Source organism: Herpailurus yagouaroundi, unplaced genomic scaffold, assembly GCF_014898765.1.
Source record: "Herpailurus yagouaroundi ecotype Mexico unplaced genomic scaffold, PumYag 220, whole genome shotgun sequence".
Lineage (NCBI taxonomy): Eukaryota > Metazoa > Chordata > Mammalia > Carnivora > Felidae > Herpailurus > Herpailurus yagouaroundi.
The window spans coordinates 286569-308533 of record NW_024412451.1 but is presented as its reverse complement, the minus strand read 5'-3'; the positions used below and the strand labels follow the sequence as shown (position 1 = coordinate 308533).

General features: G+C 47.4%; 1 protein-coding gene and 1 long non-coding RNA gene across 4 annotated transcripts in view; one reads left to right on the top strand and one right to left on the bottom strand.

Annotated features, from left to right (window-relative positions):
- The window catches only part of LOC121018505 (uncharacterized), a 101237-nt gene that overhangs the window by 55847 nt on the left and 23425 nt on the right, over positions 1 to 21965 (top strand). The window lies entirely within an intron of this gene.
- On the bottom strand, positions 1918 to 19044 carry CEACAM1 (CEA cell adhesion molecule 1). 3 transcript variants are annotated; one of them, XM_040457177.1, is made up of 9 exons: positions 18845 to 19042; positions 17641 to 18000; positions 13443 to 13721; positions 12566 to 12820; positions 11074 to 11352; positions 6636 to 6762; positions 5866 to 5918; positions 5116 to 5147; positions 1918 to 3811 (listed from the first exon to the last, which is right to left on the bottom strand). In XM_040457177.1, the coding sequence occupies exons 1-9, from the start codon at positions 18906 to 18908 to the stop codon at positions 3692 to 3694; spliced, it is 1569 nt and encodes a 522-aa protein (XP_040313111.1). In that variant the 5' UTR covers positions 18909 to 19042; the 3' UTR covers positions 1918 to 3691. The 3 variants fall into 3 exon arrangements, 2 of the variants coding, with proteins under 2 accessions (XP_040313111.1, XP_040313112.1); XR_005785195.1 differs by having other exon boundaries at positions 3773 to 3811; positions 5866 to 5972; positions 18845 to 19044; XM_040457178.1 differs by lacking the exon at positions 5866 to 5918 and having other exon boundaries at positions 3729 to 3811; positions 18845 to 19044.

Here is a 21965-nt window from a genome sequence, read left to right as displayed (position 1 = left end):
AAGCTAATAATAAAATGTATCTACGTGTACTCATTGTGCAGCTCCAGCAATTATTTCATGGCCAGTATTGTTTCATTTATACTCCCCTCCTCAAACTGGGATATTTTGAAGCAAATTTCAGACATCAAATAATTTTATTAAGATTTCAATTATATTACTAAAATATAAGGTACCTTTACAAAAAACATAACCACGATACCATTATTGCACTAAAAATGAGTACTTCTTCAATATCATAAAATATTCACTGTTCAGATTTCTGTAATTATCTCCTAATTTTCTCTCTCCCTTTCCTTCTCTTTCCTTCTGCTGTTTTTGTGCCTTTATTTCTTCCTTTGCCCACCCCCCTTTTTTTAAAGCAGAGTTGTTTGAATAAAAATCCAAATAAGGGCTTTAGTTTTTAATCTCCGTGTTCTCATTGGCACCTGGCTTAGTGCTTGACATATAGTAAATCCTCAATAAATGTTTACTGAATGAATGACTCATCAGAAATCTATGCACATAAGTAGAATTCGTGTAACCTTACTGCCGTAGTTGGTTGGTTTCTTGGGGTGGCTTTCGGTTTCTGGTCCCCTTAGTTAGGGACTGACTCAGATGCTTGCTGCTATCAGTGCTTGTGAATGTTGCTAAAGGTGTGAGGACAATCAGTGTATCTGTGACTCAGACATCTACAGGCTAGAAGGAAATGGGCCAGACTTTCTTGTCTGTTTTTTGTTCTTAGTCTCTTGGTATCTCACTTTGAGTTTGGACGGACCATGTTTGGCTTTTTTGCTATTTCTTCAGAACAGGGATCCTGAAGGAGCTCCTCAAGAGCATGAACAGAGCTCACATGGTCTGGGTTGTTCAGGGTCATGGGAATGGAGCGAACAAGGTATGGAGAGGTGTTAAAGAATCATCAGGCTTTGATGATGTATCGAATCTGGGAAATAAAAGAGCAAGGTCTGAGGAAATAGGGGTGGCGCAGAGAGAGGTGAGTGAGCTGTGGGGTTGGGAGGGGGAGACCCGGTTTAAATGAGGGGGAATTTCATAAGGAGTTTGGATGTTAGTGTCATGAGATCTGGGAAACAGCCCTCTCTAGTAGGGGCTAGAGAGACAGATGCAGGAGCCATCTCTGGAGAGGTCCTCGAGGCTGTGGAAGAGGGTGGTGTGGAGGTGGACAGTTGGCGTCCCACTACTAGATCTGGTGTGGGGTGCAACGCACGGGTGGGGGGTGGGAGGAAGAGAATGCCTAAGAAGGAAAAGTTGTCTGTGATGCCTTAGGTGTTGTAGAAAAGTGGGTCTTAGACATTGTAGAAGTGAACAATGTGAGGACCGTGAAAAGTTGTCCAAGGATGGACACTGACTTCATGCTGCCTCTAGAGGTCTTGGGTGCAGAGGGGCCAGGAGAAACCAGATGATGAGGAAAGGGGAGTGCAGCACATGTTTCCATGGCTTGGAAGTGAAGGAAATGAGATAATAGGCTAACACTTAGTGGGATTAGTAAATGAAGGGTATTCAGGTTAGGAGAGTTCTGACCTCCCAAGGGGGCAGAAGGAAGGAACTAGGGACTCTGGAGGTGCCTGTGTGCCTGGGCCTGTGGAGACTCTGTGAGTAAAAGCTGTATTCAGCTGCTTCTGATTCACCGGAGACACCTGTGCAGGAAGTGTTACTTGTCCCTAATAAAGAGGCCGGGAGATCTTTGACTCATGAAATCATCTTCTTACCCAGAAGAAAACAGGCAGTTTCTTCTAGGAAGGTTGAAGCTATGGCCTGTTGTTTCTAGATAGACTCACTTTGTTAGCAGGCATGCAAATGACGTGAGCTAATTTTCTGATCACTAGATCAAATATCTATAGACTTGGGCTTGCTCTGACTCAGCAATTTCTCTTTCTTCCTCCTGTAAAGAAGATATTATCTCAAGTAGTATCAACGGCAGCATGTTTTTGTCTAATTTATAATTTTTATTATAAATATAGAGCAAGTTTCACAAATAATTCAGAAGTGGCCCTAGCCAGGCAAAATTAAATAACACAGAGTAGCATAGATGAGGGGAAGTATAAATAGACTGTGTGAGGGTTAGAAAACCCTTGAAAGAGGTACCTGAGTACAGAGAATTCCCAACTAGCCCTCTTTGAGGGGCATCTTAGACACAGCATGACATCAAGTAATCAATACAGAATAAAAGCCTTTTCTCAACAGCCCCAAAGAGACTCCCGTCTGCTTAGAGGGAGGCTGGATGGGAAGTGCATGGACTCTCCTCCAGCTCTTCTTTTCTGTTCTGCACACTGGGACTTGACCCCATGGGAGAAAACATTTCAGAGGCTGTTCAAGAAGCCTCTGGCCCAGTTATCACCCTCCCGTCCTAACCTCTCACAGCCCGGGTTCCCAGGAGCATCAGCACAAGTGCAGCTTTCCAGGGTGTAAACAATGCCAGCAGGGGCTTGAGTGTGTTCCCTTCAGGGCATCCCCACTTGTCAAGGACCAAACGCACCTTAGCAGAGGCTGGGTCTCCTGAGAAAGTGAGTGGGACAGACACCACGCACAGCAGAGACCCCCGTGGAATGGAATGGTGGTTGAAGACTGGCCTGAGATGCTGGGAAACTGAGTTAGACCCATCTAGCCACAAAAGAGGCCACAAAAGAGCCCCAGACATAAATGCCTTGAGCAACTCCTGGCCAAGGGGACTTGTGGGTTTGGCGGCTTCTTTCCCCTAAGGCAGGCAGATTGGCTTATATAGATAAGCTAAGTAAAAATAGCCCCTTTCACATAAACTAGCAGATGCAAAAACTAAAATGGCAGAATGTCTCAGAGAAAAGGGAAAAAAAACCCAATATGCCAAATTGGGCATTCTTTAACAATTATTTAAATAATCTCTGAAGGGTGGCTCCTCTGACTCCTCTCCCAAATTCCCAGCTGATTGTCTGTTAAGAGGCGAATGTTCTCTGAAGCTATAAGCCCTCCTTCTGTGAATATTTCCTTGAATAAAGCCCATAAAGTTGTGAAACATATTGCATTTGTGGGGCATTTTCATTAGGAATCGCCTGTGGACCTTGGCAAATAATTTCCCTAATTGCTTCCAGTGGGTTCTCTAAAAACAGGCTTGCCAAATGGCTTTGGTGGCATTCTAGTCAAGCAGCAAGGTGTTTAGGCCCTGGTAGACAACTCTGATAGTAGACAAAGGTGGAGAATTTGCCAGTTCAGCATTGGTTATATATTCATTTGCCCGTGTATGGTGGGTTCACACTGGGCTTTGGGGAGATAGAAGCTTTTACTTTTACTTCTTTCCTCTCTTCTTTTCTGGCACATGCATTTCAGTGGATCAGGACACAAGGTTACGGCAAATTCAAGTTAGACTCCAATAGGACAGGACTGGGGTGGGAAGGAATGACTGTGCCCTGAATAAGTAAGTTTAAAACAAGTTTAGGTCAGGAAAACTTGGGAGGGGCAAAAGTTCTGGCAACCGCCCAAGATCTGCTTTGCCAAATTTCAATGACTAGGAAGGCTGGGTTTCCTAGGAATCCCGGATGTACCTTTTCGTCTATTGACACTGAAGGGAGGGGCTGTAACCAGGCAGCCTGCAGGTGCCTCAGTTAGGGAGTGAAGTGGGGAAAGAGGCTTCTTCCCCTTTTCCCTGAGGGGAAAAGGGTCTCCTAGTGATGGGGATGAGGAGCTTGGGAAGGAGTCAGCAGCGCAGAGAGCAGGACAGAAGGTATTACTTCTTTTGGACTTCTGAATACACTGTTTCTGTGGCTGTTAGGGGTGGGGAGGCTGACGCTGATTTCTTTGGTGCCTGGACATTGAAGTTCAGGGAAGAATATGCAACTTCATCAGTCTGAAAGGCATGAACAATGTGGTCAGTTCAATCAGTGTCGTAGGTCAGGCTCTCACCTTGTGTCGTGTGATTGAGCACCACGTGCTATCACCACTTTGAAACCTTTAGTTTGGGAGAAGGGCTTTTATTACCCATTACTACTCTGCTAACATCCTGTGGAGTGATCATTAGAAGAGGTAGATTATAATATTCATAGTGAGATGCGATGATACAGCAAAGAGAATGGACAAGCTACAAATGCATAAAAGGATATGGATGAATCTCACAAAACAATTTTGAATGAAAGAAGCTAGACACATACAAGGATATACTGTGTTGTTCATTATGTAAGAGCATAAACAGACAAAAGTAATCCAGTGCACTGGAAGTGAGGATAGTGGTTACTTTCTGGAAGAAGTCCAGAGCTGGAGGGTGTTTGGGGGGGGGGGGGGGTAGGGATGGTTTGTTTCTTGATCTGGGTGCTGCTTGTGTTCAACTCATGAAAATTTACACATGGTTAAAATGCATTTATGATTTAAGCACCTTTTGATATATGTGTATATTCTACTGAAGGGTTAAGATGAGAAAAATGTGGTAAAATTATTATAAAGTAAAGAACCAAGACCTCAGACCCACCAGAATGGACACTGTACTTTGTTGGTAAGAGCAGGGTCAGTGGAGGTAGAGGAGGGAGAACGGCTTAGTGACTTATGCTGGGCATTGTGCTGGGTGCTTTCCATTTGCCATCTCATTTAATTCCTGCAACTTCTCTTTGAAGTAGGCAGCATGCCCATTTTACAGATGACAAAGCCAAGGCTCAAAGAGCTTAAGTTACTTGTCCAAGGTCACAGAGTTACTGAGAGTCAGAGCCAGGATTTAAACAGAGGATGAGGTTAATTCCAAAGTCCACGTTCTGGCAATGAGGTAGACTCAAGGGAATAATTAACCAGTACTCCTTTGTTTGTTACCGTTTTGAGGAATTTTGACCCAAACTTGATCTCACATTTGTGTTTTCAAGAATAACCCATTCTAGGGGCACCTGGGTAGCTCATTCGTTTAAGTGTCCGACTCTTGATTTTGAGTCAGGTCATGATCTCACGTCACGGGTTCGTCAGGCTCTATGCTGACAGCGAGGAGCCTGTTTAGGATTTTCTCTCTCTGCCTCTGTCTTTGCTCCTTCCTTACTTGTGCAGGCAAGTGCACGCACGTGCACACACACTCTGTCTCTCTCTCTCTTAAAAATAAATGAACATTACAAAAAATAACCTATCCTACACAGAGATATTTCCATGAGAAAATGAGCCAGTGAAACTGGCTGTGCTTACCTTGTTATGTACATTGTCAGAGTGGTCCTGACCTGGGGAAGCAAAGGAAGAGTTATCAATCCATGAAAATGCAAAGCTGATTTATGGCCTTGGAACAGGGGTTGGAAGGTGGAGATGTGTGTGGGGTTCCTAAGCTCTCATGATTTCTAGCTGAGGTAGCTGGCAGGTGGGAGCAGGGTAGGGTAAGGAGGTAGCCTATGATGGCTTGAGGAATTCACTTCCTCAGTGTCTGTGGTCCACACCCAGGGCATTAGTACCAGAGGGGGGGCAAGAGTAGAGCCCAGAAGGCCTTAGTCCACTTCTGAAAATTTCTTCCAGTTCACAAGGCCTTGATTTTTTGCCCAGATGTATTTCTCAGCAACAAGCTTCAGTGGCAAGGAGGGACGTCGAGGCCCACAGTACCCAGAGCACCACAAGACAGGGAGAGTCTCACCAAAAGAGAATGCCCACATCCATCATAGAGGCAGGAGGGGGAGGACTATGGGTGAGGAAATGGCTCCTGGAAACATGTCCATCTTATGCAGGCCTGCCTGGCCCGGGTGGAGTGAGCGTCTCTCCCAGGGCTGTGTCTCAGGGGAATCTTTTGTGGCTAGGAGGGTATGAGGACCTATGCCAACCTAAGGTTGGGAAATGGAATTCCCTTTTAAAAATTCAGAAGGTACTGAGTAGTTCGGGAATCCAGGATTCACTGATGGGGTGGGGCACGTGGTGGAACATGTCAGGTCTCACTGGGTGAGTGGCTTTACTTACTGTGGTTGGAGGCTGAGGGTTTGTGCTCTGTGAGATCACGCAGGTCACTTGTCCTAAATAAATATCAGACAGTGTGACTGCTATTCCCAAGCATAGGATCTTTGCTCCTTGAATTAGGAAGGACATCATCAGCAGGTAATTCCTTGGGGCTCCTCAGTGTTCATTTATACCTGGATTATACTGCCTTCCCTCTTAGGGCCTCTTTCTTGTGTACCCACGGTCTCCTCTAGGCTTTACTCCTGTCCTGTTTGCTGGATGTCCACATTTAGGTCCATTCTTTATCAACTGCATATGAGCCTACCTGTACGCTGACACCTTTCCTCTTTTGTAGGTAGATGCTGTTTTCTGTCTCATTTCACTTATTGCCCAAAGAGGCCTTTGGCTGTTTGTACCTCTTCTTAGCTTGTCCTCCTGTCCTATCCCTCCCTCCTACTACTGTCAACAGAGCATGTGACTCCCGTTCTCCTGTTCCTCCTTTCATTTTCTCATTTGTTTCCTTCTTGGGCCTTGGCTTCCCTGACTGGGAGACAGAAGTATAATGGGATCTGCCCCCTCTAAACAAGATGGGGATGGGAATTACCATGTCCGAGAGAGAGTGGGGTGCAGGAAGCATGGAGAAGAGATCCACAGGAATTAGTGCCCAGAAGCAGGGGTTTAGAAAGGAGGAGGAGTAGATCCAGGCCCAGAGACAGAGGTGAAGTCTCCTTCCCTCTCCCAAGCATGGCAGTTAGCCTTGGAGAAAACAGAACAATGGGGAAGGGCCATCATACCCGCCAGACTTTCTGTTACACAGAAAGTACAGCAGGGCTGCTATGAGAGCAACCCCGGCCAGGACTCCGATCACGATGCCGGCAATAGCCCCAGCGGAGAGGCCAGAACTTTGTTGTGTGAAATCATCTGTCAGGGAAAGAAGAGAGAAGAATGAATGAGGGTGACATTATTTGACAGTGGGGGTCCCCCTGGGGACAACTCTTAACATGTAGTGGTCTCCACTCGTTCCTTCAAGGAATACATTTTCTGTGGGAAGTTTGCTGTGAGGTGATTAGCTGACTTCATCCGTCATTTTTTTTTTTCTCTCACTGTATTCTAGGCTGGTGATGAGGCTTGCCTCAATTCCATCCTGGCCTTTCTGCACTCAGATATTGTGAAGGCTTTGGAAATGTGAGAAAGATTGGTTGCTATTTTTGTATAACTTCCCATCTTTTCATGGTCGCACATTTTTCTGTGTTCAGGTGTGGCACCAGACTCCACCCACTCCTGCTTACTTTCCCTCACAGGCATGTTTCCCCAATAAATAAGTAAATATTTTTCTCAATAAGTATAAATAAATAAGTAATCCCACTTTAGCTGCATCTCAGGGGATAAAAACTAACATAACAGGCTTGAAACTTTGCACTCAACTCCTTTTTTTCCTTTTCCATGTTCAGTCAGTAACTATGTCCCAGTGGCTTTTTTGCATAATGCTTTCCATACCCATATATAGTACTGTTCACATCTGTTTCTTCTTTTTTATTTCTGTTGTCCTTACCAGTCAACTCAAGCCTGTATATAAATGTTAGCTACTGTTATGGGGTACTTACTATGTGCTAGGCTCTTTGGTAAGTACTTTACCATTGACTCATTTGATTCATATAATAACCCTTTCAGATAGACACTATTTCCATTTTGCAGATTAAAAACATTGAGGCTGAGAGTAGTGAATAATTTATCCAAAGTCATATGGCCAGTAAAAGATGGATCTGGGATTTGACTTTAGGACTACCTGACTTTGTAGAAGCTAATGATAATAGTAGTAATAATGGCAGCTAACACTTATGGAACATTTCCTCTGGGCATAGCATTTTTGCTAAGGGTTTAATTGTTACATTAAATCTTTAAAACAATACCATGAAGCAAGTACTCTTATTACCACTTTCAGTTGAGGAATATTAGGCTCAGAGAAATTAAGAATCTTGTGCAAGAAATTTGTAATTGCAAATACTTACATTAAAAAAAGAAGACCTCAAATCAATAACCTAACTGTACAGTGTAAGAAACTGGAAAAAGAAAAACAAACTAAACCCAAAGCTAGCAGAAGGAAGGGAATAATAAGGATTAGAATGAGGAAAATAAAATAGTAGAAAAACAATAGAGAGAATCTATGAAACCAAAAATTGTCTCTTCAAAAAAGATTAACAAAATTGACAAGCCTTTAACTAGATTGACTTTAAAAGAAAAAGAAGATTTAAATTACTAAAATCAGAATTGAAAGTTGGGGGGAGAAAAGAAAGTGCGGGAAATTACTGTCAATTTTATAGAAATAATAAGTATTATAAAATAATAAATATTATAGGTACTATGAATAATTGTATGCCAACAAATTAGATAACCTGGATGAAATGGACAAATTCCTGGAAACACAAAATTGACCAAGATAGAATCATGAAGAAATAGAAGAGCTGAATAGATCTATAACTAGTAAGGAGATTGAATTAGTAAAAGCATTCAGCCAAAGATGTTGACATCTTTTCATGATAAAAACCCTCAAACTAGGAATAGAAGGAAACTTTCTCAATATGGTAACGGCCACATATGAAAAACCCACAGCCAACATCTTCCTGAATGGTGAAAGAAATTGAGTAAGATGTTTTTCCTCTAAGATTAGGAACAAGACAGGGATGCCTGCTTTTGTCACTTTTATCAAAAATAGCATTGAAAGTCCTAGCCAGAGCAATAGTTAGGCAAAAAAAAAAAAAAAAAAAAAAAAAAAAGTCCAAATTGGAAAGAAATAAAATGATCTTTGTTCACAGAGGACATGAACATAGAAAACACTAAAGATTCCACAAAAAAAAGCTGTTATAACTAATAAATACAGCAAAGTTGCAAGATACTAAATCAACACACAAAAATCAGTTGTATTCCTATATACTAACAATGAATAATCCAAAAAGGATATTAAGATAATTCTATTTACCACAGCATCGAAAAGAATAAAATACTAGGAATTAATTTAACCAAGGAGGTGAGAGACTCATACACTGAAAAACTACAAAACATTGCTGAAAGAAATTAGAGACATAAATAAATGGAAAGACATTTCATGTTCATGGATTGGAAGACTTAATATTATTAAGATGACAGTACTACTCAAAGTGACTACAGATTCAATGCAATCCTGATAAAAAAATCCCAGTGACATTTTTTTTTTGCATAAATAGAAAAATCTATCCTAAAATTCATACGGAATTTCAAAGGACCCCAAATATCCAAAACAATCTTGAGAAAGAACAAAGCTGGAGGACTCATATTTCCCAATTTTCAAGTTACCACAAAGCTTACAAAGCTACAGTAATAAAAACAGTGTGGTACTAGCATAAAGACAAACAAATAGACCAATAATACAGAATAGAAATTTTAGAGATAAACCCTTATATACATGGTCACAGGATTTTTGACAGGAGTGCCAAGACCATTCAATGGAGAAAAGACAGTCTTTTCAGCAAATGGGTGTTGGGAAAACTAGATGTCCATGCAAAAGAATTGAACCCCAACTTAATATCATATATGAAAAATTAACTCAAAGACCTAAATGTAAGAGTTAGAACTATAAAAACTCTTAGAAGAAAACACAGGGTGAAAGCTACATGACTCTGGATTTGGCAATGACATCTTGGATATGACACTAAAAGCACAGGCCACAAAAGAAAAAATAAGTGAACTGGACTTCAATTAAAATTAAAACCTTTTATGTATCAAAGGACACTATCAACAAAGTGAAAAGACAACCCCCTGAGTGGGGGAAGATATTTATAAATCATATAGGCCATAAGGGGTTAATATCCATAATAGAGAACTACAACTCAATAACAACAAAAAACCTACTCAAAAAATGGGCAGAGGATGGGGCACCTGGGTGGCTCAGTTGGTTGAGTGTCTGACTTCAGCTCAGGTCATGATCTTGTGGTTCATGAGCTCAAGCCCCATATCAGGCTCACTGCTGTCAGCCTGTCAGTGTAAAGCCTCCTTCAGATCCTCTGTCCCCCTCTCTACCCCCCGCCCCCACTCGCGCTCTCCCCAAAAATAAATAAATACTTAAAAAATGGTCAGAGGACTTGAACAGACATTTCTCCAAAGAAGACACCCAGATAGACAACAGGCACATGAAAAGATGCTCAACATCACTCATCATGAGGGAAATACATATCAAAACCACAATGAGATACCACCTCATGCCCATTAGAATGGCTATTATTTAAAACAAAACAAAACAGAAAACAAGTGTTGACAAGGTGTGTAGAAACTGGAACTTCTTTGCATTCTTTGTGAAATGGTGCAGTCACTGTGGAAAATGGAATGGCAGTTCATAAAAAAATTGAACAAGGAATTACCATTTGATGCAGCACCTCCACTTCTGGGTATATATGCCAAAGAAATGAAAGCAGGGATTCGAACAGATATTTGTATACCCATGTTCATAGAAGCATTATTTATAACAGCCAAAAAGTGGAAAAATGCAAAAAGTTCACAGGCAGATAAATCGTAGACAAAATGTGATACATACATACAAGGGAATATTATTCAGCCTTAAAGAAGGAAAGAAATTCTGATATATGCTATAAAACGGATGAACCCTGAAGACATTATGCTAAGTGAAAAAAGCCAGACACACAAAAAACAAATATTGTTATGATTACATTTATACAAGGTACTTAGAATAGTCGTATTCATAGAGACAGAAAGTAGGATATAGTGGTTACTGGGGTTAAGGTCAGGCATGGGACATTATTGTTTAATGGGAACAGTTTTCACATGGGAAGATAAACAGTTTTGGAAATGGGTAGTAGTAATGGTTGTACAATATGAATGTCCTAATGCCACTGAACTGTATGCTTAAAATTGTTAAATGGTAAACCTTACGTATATTTTGCCACACACACACACACACACACACACACACACACACACACAAATGGTAACAGAGGGGAAGAAAGAATCTTGTGCAAGGTCACAAGAGTAAATGCCAGACCCAGGATAAGAAACTAAGTATATTTGATTCAGACACTTAGCTTTTAACCACTTTGCCATTCTGTTTACTGAAATGGTCTCTTGATTGCTATTCTGCCCCCTGTGACTTCTATCCATTTTGCACATCATTGGTGAGGATTCTTCCCAGGAAGATGGAACACGGTGTTACTTACATTCACCTTACGGATGTAAGGTGTCACTTACATTCCACATTCAGCTTGACGAGGTCACTTTTGCTGGAACTGACTGGGTTGGAGACCTCACACTGATAATCCCCGGCATCTTCCCTCCTGACAGGGTCTATGGTGAGGGTGCTGTTGTCTGGGGACAGCTTCATCCTCTCCGTGAGCTTTAGACTCTGGTTATTGAAGAACCACCAGATGGAGACCCCTGTGTTATTTGTAGAGCAGGTCAGGACCACAGAGTCCTTATGTTCTGTGGCTGTGGTGTTGCTGATGTTGATGGAGGGCTGGGACACTGGCTCTGTGGAGAAACAGAGGAGGTGACAGAATGAGAGGGGGCCTGGGGCCATGCTCCTTCTTCCAAGATCTCGGCCACTCCGAGGGCCCCACTGGGCTCTGTAAAGGTGCCCCAGAGGATGGCCCTGATGTCTGCAGAAGAATGAGTGTCTTTGTTCAGGTGGTGATCTATAAGGAGGGGGCTGTGCCTCCCCGTCTGACCTTCAGGTCCCCCTCTGGCCCTCAGTCATCTGTCTGGTCTGCCTGGACATCAGCACCTCACACCTCTTAGCCCATGTCCAGCATCCCCATCAGCAGGTGGAATTTTTTACCCAGTGGCTTTTGTGTGACCCTTTCTAGAGTTTTCTGAAAAGATCAGGCACCTTTTTTAGTATGGGAGCTTTACATAGAAAGGGAAGATATTTCCCTTTTGTTAAATAATTAATTAGAAAATGAGAACAGCCTAGCCAGTCTTTGTGAGCTTAGGACCTGGAAAAGTTCCAACCTAAAGGATTTCTCAGTCTGAATAAGATTTTTACTTCCTGGCCTGTGGGTTGAATATTACAGGGAGGAGACGTTTAGAGTAATGGTTACATTTTAACAAAAGGCTGTACTCTTAGCTGTATGTATAAAGATCTACTTTTGCACTGTTCCTTCTGTCCCGTGTAGGGACTTCATCCACCTACTTTTCAATTATGCACCATTATTCACTGTCCTCCTTTGGTGTATCATACGTGCTGGTGTCACCCAGTGTTATGTAGCTGGTAGACTTCAGAACCAGGACACAGCCCAGAGGCGTCTGCACCAAGGCTCTCTCTGTCTCATTTCCCTGCAGCCTCACCTGAGGGAGGTTCTGGAGCAATTGGTGGCACAGTTTGGCCAGACTGCAGAGAGGCTTCTCATGTACCTACCTTCTCCTGTCCCACCACAGATGACATTACAGCAGAGTCAGTCATTGGACGAGCCAGTAGCAAAAAGAACCCTCCTTCTCCCTCTGGAAAGCCCCCTCCACTACATGGGGCTGAGAGAACCCTATTCCCACATACCAGGCTGGACTCAAAATCTGCCATGAGAAACCAGAGAGCAAGGGAAGGAAGCATCTGCAGACGTGATGGGAGAGTTCAGGGACAGATCTGTGTCGCAAGCAAATGCAAATTAACTTCTTCTAGGCTCTTTTCTGGAAACCAGACAGATCTCCACCACAGTGCTTGATGCAAATGCTCCAGGGATCCACTTACCAGAGACTGTGATAGTCTTGACTGTGGTCTTACTGAGGCGAGTGCCAGGGTTATAGGCGAGGCAGGTATAGGATCCACTATCATTCACAGTGATGTTAGGGATAAAGAGCTCCTGTGAGGATGGCTGGGGGCTCCCATTGATAAGCCAAGAATACTGTGCAGGCGGGTTAGAGGCTGAGTGGCAGGAGAGACTGAGGTTTGCCCCTGGACGGTAATAGGAGTCTGAGGGGAAAATGGTGGGGGCATCCGGGCCATCTGGAGCAAACAGAATAAAGCCACACGTGATGTAATCCAAGGGAAGGGGAAGATCCTCGTCTGTATAATGTCCACAGTATCCCTCTGAGCTAGGTCATAACCCTGTTTTAGAAAGTCCCAACCAGGGCACCTGGGTGGCTCAGTCAGTTAAGCATCCTACTCTTGGTTTCAGCTCAGGTCATGATCTCATGGTTTGTGGGATGGAGCCCCATGTCAGGGCTCCGTGCTGTTAGGGTGGGGCCTGCTTGGGATTCTCTCTCCTTCTCCCTCTGACCCTACCTCACTAATGCTCATGTACTCTCTCTCAAAATAAATAAAAATTTAAAAATAAATAAATAGTCCCAACCATAAGCCCCCTGTGTTCACTGAGCCTGAGTCTGAGATATTAACTTGTTTCCCCCTCATAGGCTATCGACCCTCCCAGGGAGGAGCAGCCTGTTCCCTCCTAGTCTTGGCTTAGGCGGGGCCTTCCCAGGTTTGCCTGAGATAAGAAGCCATGGCCAGCCTGGGTGTCTAGGTGAGAGTCAGGTACTCAGACCCCAGAAGGACAGATGTGGCCTGACCTCTGGCAGCGTGGATTTGGGCTGGCAGCCTGGGCCATGTAGGAATACAAGTTACTCACAGAGAACATTCAGGGTGAATGGGTCACTATGACCGGCACTGACCGGGTTCCAGGTTTCACACTCATAAGGTCCTGTGTCATTCCTTGTGACACCATGTAAAGTGAGAGTCCTGTTGTCCAGGGACAGCTCCAGCCTGGCGCTGTCCGGGAGGCTCTTACTGTTTACTGACCACAGGTAGCTTGTGTTCTGAGTCTGAGGTTCACACGTTAATACTACAGAATCCACGTTCTCCACGGGGTCCGAGTTGTTGCTTGTGATGTTGGGTTTGGGTAACTCCACTGTGTAGACAACAGAGAGAACATTGCCCTGTGTGGTACCTGTGATTCCTCCAAAGGCATCTTCCATCAGAGCTGCCTTCTCTCATCTGTCTGCCAACACGAGTCCTTAAGAATAAAGCAGATCTGTGTATCTCAAGACAAATGCAAGAAGATGTGAGGGCTCAGAGAACATAGGGCCCCTGCTCTCTGTCTGAGAGCAAGGACAGACTTTCTCAGGGTTTGGTTGTGGAAGACACAGGATAGGGAGTCGGAGACCACCCCAGATCTCTCCTGGTTCTTCCCTAACCAGTGGACTGTCTGACCAACCTCAGAGGCCTCACCTGGAAAGTACAGGTGCTGAGGCCCTTTCTACTGCACAGACCCACACCAACCAACCTACGTGTGTTTTCCACAAGGCCGTGCTTTCCACGGTTATCCTGGAGATGGGTAATTATGGGCCTTCCCAGAATTTGAAACCCTGGAGAACACTGGGCAGCGTGGCCTGGAACAGGGTATTTGAGAAGAGTAACACCCAGGGACACCAGGGGCAAGCCTGGAGGTCAGCCCAGTACTCAGGCTGCAGGGCCACAAAGTTAGGCAGTCCTGCTGAAGTGCTCCATGGTGACTGGCATGAGACAGTGACTCCACACAGGGTAGAGCAGAGTCAAGACTAGAAATGACCCAGAAAAGAGTAAGGGGGGACAGGCAGGACCTGGCTGGCTTTGGCAGAGAACTATGTGCTCTGCCCTCGGTCTTTAAAGTCTTTTTTTCCCACTGCAGAGGGCAGTGAGGACCATATTGGTCTTTCCTGAAATATAAGTGGATGTTTTCGAATGCAGAAGGGGTGAATGGTAGGAGATGGTGGGGTGGAGGTGGGGGTATTTGGCCCCATGGACCATTTGTAAACACAGTTATGAGATGGAAAATTGAGACGTTAAATTGTTTTCATATATGAAAATCACTGTTAATACCCAAAAAATCTAAGACCAGTTTCTCTAGGAATATCTCTCTAGAGAGCACGTATGTTGTAGACCAAGTTCTGCAGTCAGTCAGGGTCACATCATGATCAAAGGAAGATGTTCTAGTGGGTTCAAAATCAGTGACTCCCTGGGTAGAGAAAGACATGTGAGTCCTGGTAAGAAACAGAATTGATTGGGGCACAGTCTGCGGTGTCTCTCTTATATAAAGGGAGGGATGATACGAAATTAGTAGAAATGATACGTGTTACGTTAGTAAATTTAGGAAAGAGGTCCTTGCCACCAGTTTCTATGGACAGTCAGGAAAAATGGAAAGAAACCCATACTTGCATGTGGCTTTCTTTTGATCTCAGGAAACATAAGTTTGATCAAATTTATCCAAATTGGGCAGCATCCAAGTGAAAGGACAGTGACTGGTAGGTCTCACTGTGTGAGAGGGTCCCACCCTACGGCAAAAGTGTCACGTGAGCACCCAGGTGCATGTGAAATAGGCAGGAAACTAGTCAGATGGCACAGGGTCTGGCCAGCCCCACCTGGGAAGAAGCACTGGGAGGAACGGGAGCCTCACCAGGATGAAGATGTGAGTCAGGAGTAAAGAGTGTGAAATGAGCCCATGAGCTGGGGACTGCAGACCTGCCCTTCTGTCTTTGACTTCCTGGTTGAGTCATGTAGAAGAAAGTAGATCAAGGGGTCACACGTCCCTGACATGTGGTGTGTTCCACTTGTTGCCATCATGGAGAGAAAGAGACCTGGATGAGGGAACGGTGAAAGCTCGTTTCTCCTGGCGACCAGGCTGCTGTTCTGACTGATTTCTGCATCCCTTACTGTTGCCTGGGAGGGTGGGCCTGGCCACAGGTGTTAGCAGAAGAATCCAGGGAAGGCTTAAGAGTAAAGGAAGTTGGGGCGCCTGGGTGGCGCAGTCGGTTAAGCGTCCGACTTCAGCCAGGTCACGATCTCGCGGTCCATGAGTTCGAGCCCCGCGTCGGGCTCTGGGCTGATGGCTCAGAGCCTGGAGCCTGTTTCCGATTCTGTGTCTCCCTCTCTCTCTGCCCCTCCCCCGTTCATGCTCTGTCTCTCTCTGTCCCAAAAATAAATAAACATTGAAAAAAAAAATTAAAAAAAAAAAAAGAGTAAAGGAAGTTATGCAGATCAGGGGGAGTCCCAGCTGAAAGGAGGAAGAGGAAGAAGATGAGGGACATAGAAGGAACAGAGAACCAGAAATATCCAAGGCTGTGAGCAGTGGGGGTTACAAGTGACTTCAAAGACTCCAGGCACTGAGAGTCCACAGCTGACCCAGGGGCATGACCAGCACATCTCTGCAGACACTCCCATGGCTGAGCAACACCAAAGACTCTTCTCTGGGAGTGGCCCGGGGGGCTGGTGGTCAGAGGGATAGAACATGGGTCTCAGCCCCTAGAGGGACAGGGAATAGAACCTGTCCAGAACCTCCTAGGACTCTGCATCCAGGCTCCAGACTCTGAAGAGACTAATAATCATTCCTTCGTTCCTTCCTTCCTTCCTTCGTTCCTTCCTTCCTTCCTCCCTTCCTTCCTTCCTTCCTCCCTCCCTCCCTCCCTTCCTTCCTTCCTGAAACAGCAATGGAGTTCTTGGGCCTGTACCAATTAGGGGTATACAGTAGGAGGAGAAGGCAGAGTCCTTTCCCTCACACTCCAATGGGAGTGACATCAACATAACAGGAAACAAATAAGTGATTCCAAGTCCAAAGTAGGGAGCTGTGGATTGGCCACCTGAGGGGAGGCCTGGGCATTCCCAGCACTGACTCTGATTGTTGATGAAGGTAATTTAGTTCTTGAGTAAAAACAGATTAATTCCTCATTTGCTCTCACTTCCCAGACCAGAAAATCTACTTTGAGCTGTGGATCCCTAAGAAAGGTCTGATCCAATAGCTGGTCTCAGGGTCCACAGATGCCTAATAAGGCCCCCTGGGTGGATAAGTCCAGGCTGTGGCTGCAGACAGACCTCATAGGATTGTGATCTGCCTGCCGCTCATGGTCTATGTGACTCTGATTCAATGTCTGCATCACCCCATGCCTCAGTTTCCCCTCAATAAAGTCGAGTAAATGGTCTCAGGCTTGCCATGTTGTCTGTAATTAACCTTAAATATTTCACACTTACCTGGCCTAAGGCTTGGTATAGAGGAGCTTCCCAAATAAACATTTATTATTATTTGCCTTCATGAGAGACAGCTCCTGGGCCTGATCCCTGGTGCGGGAGGAGCACCCAGGAGCACCAGGAGCATCTTCTCTCCTCTGTTCCTCCCTGGGGGTGCTGACCTTCCTCTGGAGTCTCCTACAGCTCCAGGGCAGTCAGACAATGGCCTAGGGACCTTGCCTACCTCTGCTCTCCACCCCAACTCTCAGGTGAAAGACCAGGCTCTACCCCTCCCCAGATGTGGCTCTTGGGACTGAGCCCTGGCTGGTGACCAGCTCAGGAACCTCAGGACTCAGGCAGCAGGAAATCATTGCTCCCAGTCAGCCCTGCCAGGAAGCCAAAACCCAACCCTGGCACGGACTCCCCATGATCATTGCAATCAGGAGCCCTGAGACAGGGGTCTGGGCAGGGGCTTTCTGAGCTGGGCTTCTCTATGAGGAACCCAGGAGGCCCCTCAGGCCTGGCCCGGACTGAGCCCTGCAGGGTCTTTCTCAGAGGCATGATCACAGGGAGGAGCCCAAGGGGTTGGACTGAATCAGTCTGCCTCTGCTGAGTTACTCCCGTCAGACTGGCCCTTCTTTTTGCAGTGAATGTCTGCTAGGGGTGGAATCCAGGAAGGAATTCCAATCTTATGAAGTTTGTGTCCACTGTGTGTGTCCTGCACTAAATGCTCAAACCCCACATGGGACACAGTGCAGAAGGGAAGGGAGGCACAGTCCAGGCCCGTCAATCCTGTGTGTACGAAGTAGAATTCACTCCACCCAACATCAGAGGTGACAGGAATTACTCACGATATACACGGAGCTGTCCAGTTAATCTTTCAACTTGAACATTCCTCTTTATGATTTGTAGGGTGTAGTATCCTGTGTCCTCCAGGCTGATGTTCTGGAACAGCAGGGATCCGTTGTGATATAATGTCTCTCTGCCGCTGTGTGCAAATCCTGGGGTAATTTCTTGTGAGTCTGCTGCATATGATACAATTTGCCTATAGGGATCTATAGTTGTCCCTTTGAACCAACCATAGCCTATAAGATTGGCAGGCAGATTGTGGACACACAGAAGAACGTCCTTCCCTTCGGCAGCATTGGGCGGCACCGATTCAACAGTGACTTGGGCAGTGGTGGGAGGGTTCCAGAAGGTTAGGAGTGAGACTAGGAGGGAAGAGAGAAGACCTGGATCAATATTTGGCCTATGTATTGGGACGGAAAGATGTGGCCCTGGAGACTGAGCAGGTCCTAATCGTTCAGCCTTGGGCCCAGGGGTGAGCGTGCGTGCGTGCGTGTGTGTGTGTGTGTGTGTGTGTGTGTGTGTGTCCTACTGGTCAAGGTCAGCGGCACGACCGCGATGACTTCAGTGCTTCTGAACTTGTGATTTCCTCTGTTTCCAATACTCTCCCTCAGATGTCCGTGGGCTCACTCCCTCACTGCCCTCAGGTACCTGCTCACACTCAGGGGGTCCTTGGGAGAGGCCTGCCCACACCGCCTCCTCTAAAGACCCTCTGTCTTCACATTCTGACCTTTCCCTGCTCTGTTCCCTTCATGGCCTGTCAATGCCCGACCTCCCATTCTGTGTCTTTGCTTGTCTGTCTTTCTCCCCAGAGAAGTGTGCTCAGGGAGGGCAGGGACTCTGATCTGTGTTGTGCCCCAGTGGTGGGGCCGGCTGCAAATACCTGTGGATGAATGAATGAGTGTTCCCAGGGCCCAGCATTGATCTGTCAATATCTCAGGTTGGTGGGAGGGGCAGCGTTTAGGGTCCCTGGTTGCTCACATCGTGTCCAAAATTCAACCCTCAGTGATGAGTAACTTGGGACACAGCACGTCGCTCGCTAGCCTCTTCCAGATCATGAGATTTTCCTGTTGCTGAGCCGGGAACTCCCTGTCCTTCCCTGCCCTGCCCTGTTCCCATGTCCCCTCTCGGCGCCCCATCCTCTCCTGGGAGACCGCAGCCAGCCTCTCTCTTCCCTTCACCCTTAACCCAGGGGATCGTCCCTCTCACCTGCCAGCAGGAGCTCCTGCCAGGGAACACGCCCTCCTCGGGGAAGGGCCGAGGGGGGCTCCATGCCGCCTGCTGCCTGCTCTGTCCTTCCCTCTGTGAGGAGAGCTTCGGCTCCAGAAATGCTCAGGAGCACCGCTGTCACGACAAGTTGGCTCTGTGGTCCTTCCTCCCTCTGTGCTGAGCCGCCTCTGGGGGCAGGAGCGCTTGGCCGGGTCACGTGGGCGGGGGCGGGGTCTCTGCCAGGTCCCTCCCCTTCCCTTCCCCTCCCCTCCCCTCCCCTCCCCTCCCCTCACTCCTGCCCTCCTGGTCTCCTTCCCCTTTCATTTCGTCTCCTTTAGGGTTCCCTGCGAACTGCTGAGGCCTCTCCCTCTTCAGCTGGGATTTCCCACCATATGCGAGTGCGCACACAATGCCCTTGTGTGGACAAGCGCAAGCCTGTGGCATTGGTGTCCTGGCCGCTCCCCGCAGCTCAGGGTCGGGGCGCACAGTCAGCCCCCTGCAGCCCTCTCTCCTCCCCATGTGGCTTTTCTCTTCAGAGCAGGAGCCCGAGGGGCTACCCCAGGAACTCTCATCACAGGGATGTTACCCCCACCGGGCATCGGAATCACCTGTGGAACTTTCTAAAGATCGCGAATGCCCTGGTGACCCCTAGAAATGCTGCTTCAGCAGATGGCCAGCCAGGCTGAGACCCCAGGATGTGGGAGTGGGGCCACCTCCTTCTTTCCTGCACCCACAGAGGGTCTGCAGATCCTGTAAAATGCACATTCTGACTCAGCAGTGTGGTGTGGACCTGAGAGTCCGCATCTAACAAGCTCTCAGGTGAGGCTGGTTGTCCTGGGCCAGGCACACTTTGAATAGCCAGGCTGACGGGGACCTGGTTCTCTCAGAGGACGAGCCTCCTCCCTACTCCGAGTTGGCCTCTGCTGAGTCCTGGCCTCGAGTCTGTCAGCACCGCACACAGAGCCCCAGAGGCCCCAAACCCAGGGGATTCTTTCCATCTGTATCAGAGAAACCCAGCGGGGCACCGGGTCCCCCCAGTGTTCTCAAATGCTCTGGGGAAGTTGGCATTGACTCCTGGCAGCAAGGTCACAGTAATGCTCTGAGGGTGAGAAGAGGGCAAGCAGGGTGATGACTGGTGAGGGACCCACTCTCCATCCCTGGGTGTCCCCAGCCCGGCCTCTGCTTCCAGGGACCGAGACCCGGGACCAAGTGTCTCAGGAGCTCAGGTTCCAGGTGTGCAGGCAGTTTCTTGTGTGTCCCGGGAAGAGAAGAGGTGGGGGGAGGTCCGATGGCGGGAGGTTCCCTGATCCTCGAGGGAAGATCGTAAGGAGACCCTTCCTCTACATGTCTGCTGGCTGCACTGTGGCCGAGAGGCTGACCGTGTGCTCCTGAGCGTCCTGGGCAGCCCGTGTCCTCTGCCAGGGGGACTTTCCTGTGGTCACCCTGCCTCCCCCGTGGCTGGTGCCAGGCAAGGAGTGGGGGCTGCACAGGGACCCCTGACAGATCAGGGTGCTCCTCGGCCCCTAGAAGGAGTGGGCAGGACAGAACAGCCACATGTTCTGTGGCTCAGAAGGGTCTCTTGGAGAAAGAGATGGAAATCAGGCTCCTCCACCTCCTTAGGCAAACAAAGCCAGCTTCACATTTTAATTCCTGTGTGTTGCCGGAGTTTTCCTATGTCGCCCCCTGGAGGCAATGCTGGGTCAGGGGTCCTGACCGGGCTCCAAAGGATGCGTGGGCCCTGAGCCCTGGGCAGCCTGGGTCCTGGTCCCTGTGGGTCCTGGGTTGCCTGACTCCATTTCAGGGTAGGGTGAGCCTAGGGAGCGGACAGGCACCATCCAGAAGATTCCTGATCGTGAGTCAGGAGAATTGTCCGCCCAGAGAGATGTGCTCCCTTAGGAGGAACTCTCTGTCCTTGAGGTTTCAAGGAATGACCCAGTAGAGTCTCTTGAGACTTTGGAAGAGGCACTGGCTTGGGGGGAGAGGGCTGGACACCACAATGTCCTGTTTCCTCATCACAGCACGGGGCGGGGGGGGGGGGGGAATGCATCCGTGTCATCTGTGTCCCTGCTTTTGCTCTAGGCCTCCCCACAGAGCCCACCTGGAGACTCAGCTGAGGGTTCCCAGGGCTTCCTGTGTTACAGGGTAGGAGACCCTCAGCCCCTCTGAGATGGAAACAAATGTAGATCCTGGGTTCTCCTGTCCCATCCTGCACAGGAAGTTCCCCTCCTTCCCAGGACCCCTTGGGCAGGTGAGAAATCTTTAGGGAGCCATAGCAGATGTCTGTCCCCACAGCCCAGGGGCCCTCAGGATGAGGAGTCACCTCCCGATTTCTTTTGAGGTCAGGGTAGGTCTCTGAACTCCCGTGATGGTCACTCCGCCTGGGGTGACCAGAATTTGTGCCAGGTCAGATCTCTGAGAGAAGAGGAGGGACACAGTCTGCCCACCCAGCCCTCTGGGGAGAGGTCGTTCACAAGGTAGAGATGCGAGGGGGTGTCAGTTTTCTGGGAACGAATGGGTGTCCAACCCCTCACTGTAGGAGGCCCCTGTCCTCCCTCCTGAATCTAGGAGGGGTAAAGGCCCAACCACCTTAAAGGGACAGCCTGGGGCACTTGCTGGCCTCCTCCCTGCTGACGCTAGTCCCCCTGGGTCTACAGAGAAGAGGCTCTAACCCCAGGATCCACATGTCAGGGTGACATGCGTCCATTGTGTGGTGTCCCTCTTGCATATAACGAGTATTTACGTGTCAGGCACGGGGCTGGGTCCTGGGGACTCCAAAGAGAACAGGACAGACATGAATCCTGAAACAGGGCCACAGGCACCCAGAGAAAATCATGGCTTTGAGGACACCCTTAAAATGGAGGGAAGGTGGGGAGCCTCGGTCGCTCAGTTGATTTAATGTCCAACTCTTGATTTTGGCTCAGGTCATGATCTCTCTGCGGTGAGATTGAGCCTCTTGTCGGCTGCCCGCTGAGTGTGGAGCCTGCTTAGGATTCTCTCTCTCTCTCTCTCTCTCTCTCTCTCTCTCTCTCTCTCATTCTTTCTCTCCCACCTCTGCCCCTTACCCATTTTCTTTCTAACATAACATAACATAACATAACATAACATAACATAACATAACATA

Excerpts from the sequence above, each read along its gene's own strand:
- CEACAM1 (XM_040457177.1), bottom strand. The coding sequence starts at position 18,908 with ATGGAGCCCCCCTCGGCCCTTCCCCGAGGAGGGCGTGTTCCCTGGCAG. Across the intron at positions 11,353-12,565 it reads CAAGACTATCACAGTCTCTG|AGCCAGTGTCCCAGCCCTCC; the intron begins GTAAGTGGATCC and ends GTTTCTCCACAG. Across the intron at positions 3,812-5,115 it reads CTGACAATGTACATAACAAG|ACTGATGAAGTTGCATATTC; the intron begins GTAAGCACAGCC and ends CATGCCTTTCAG.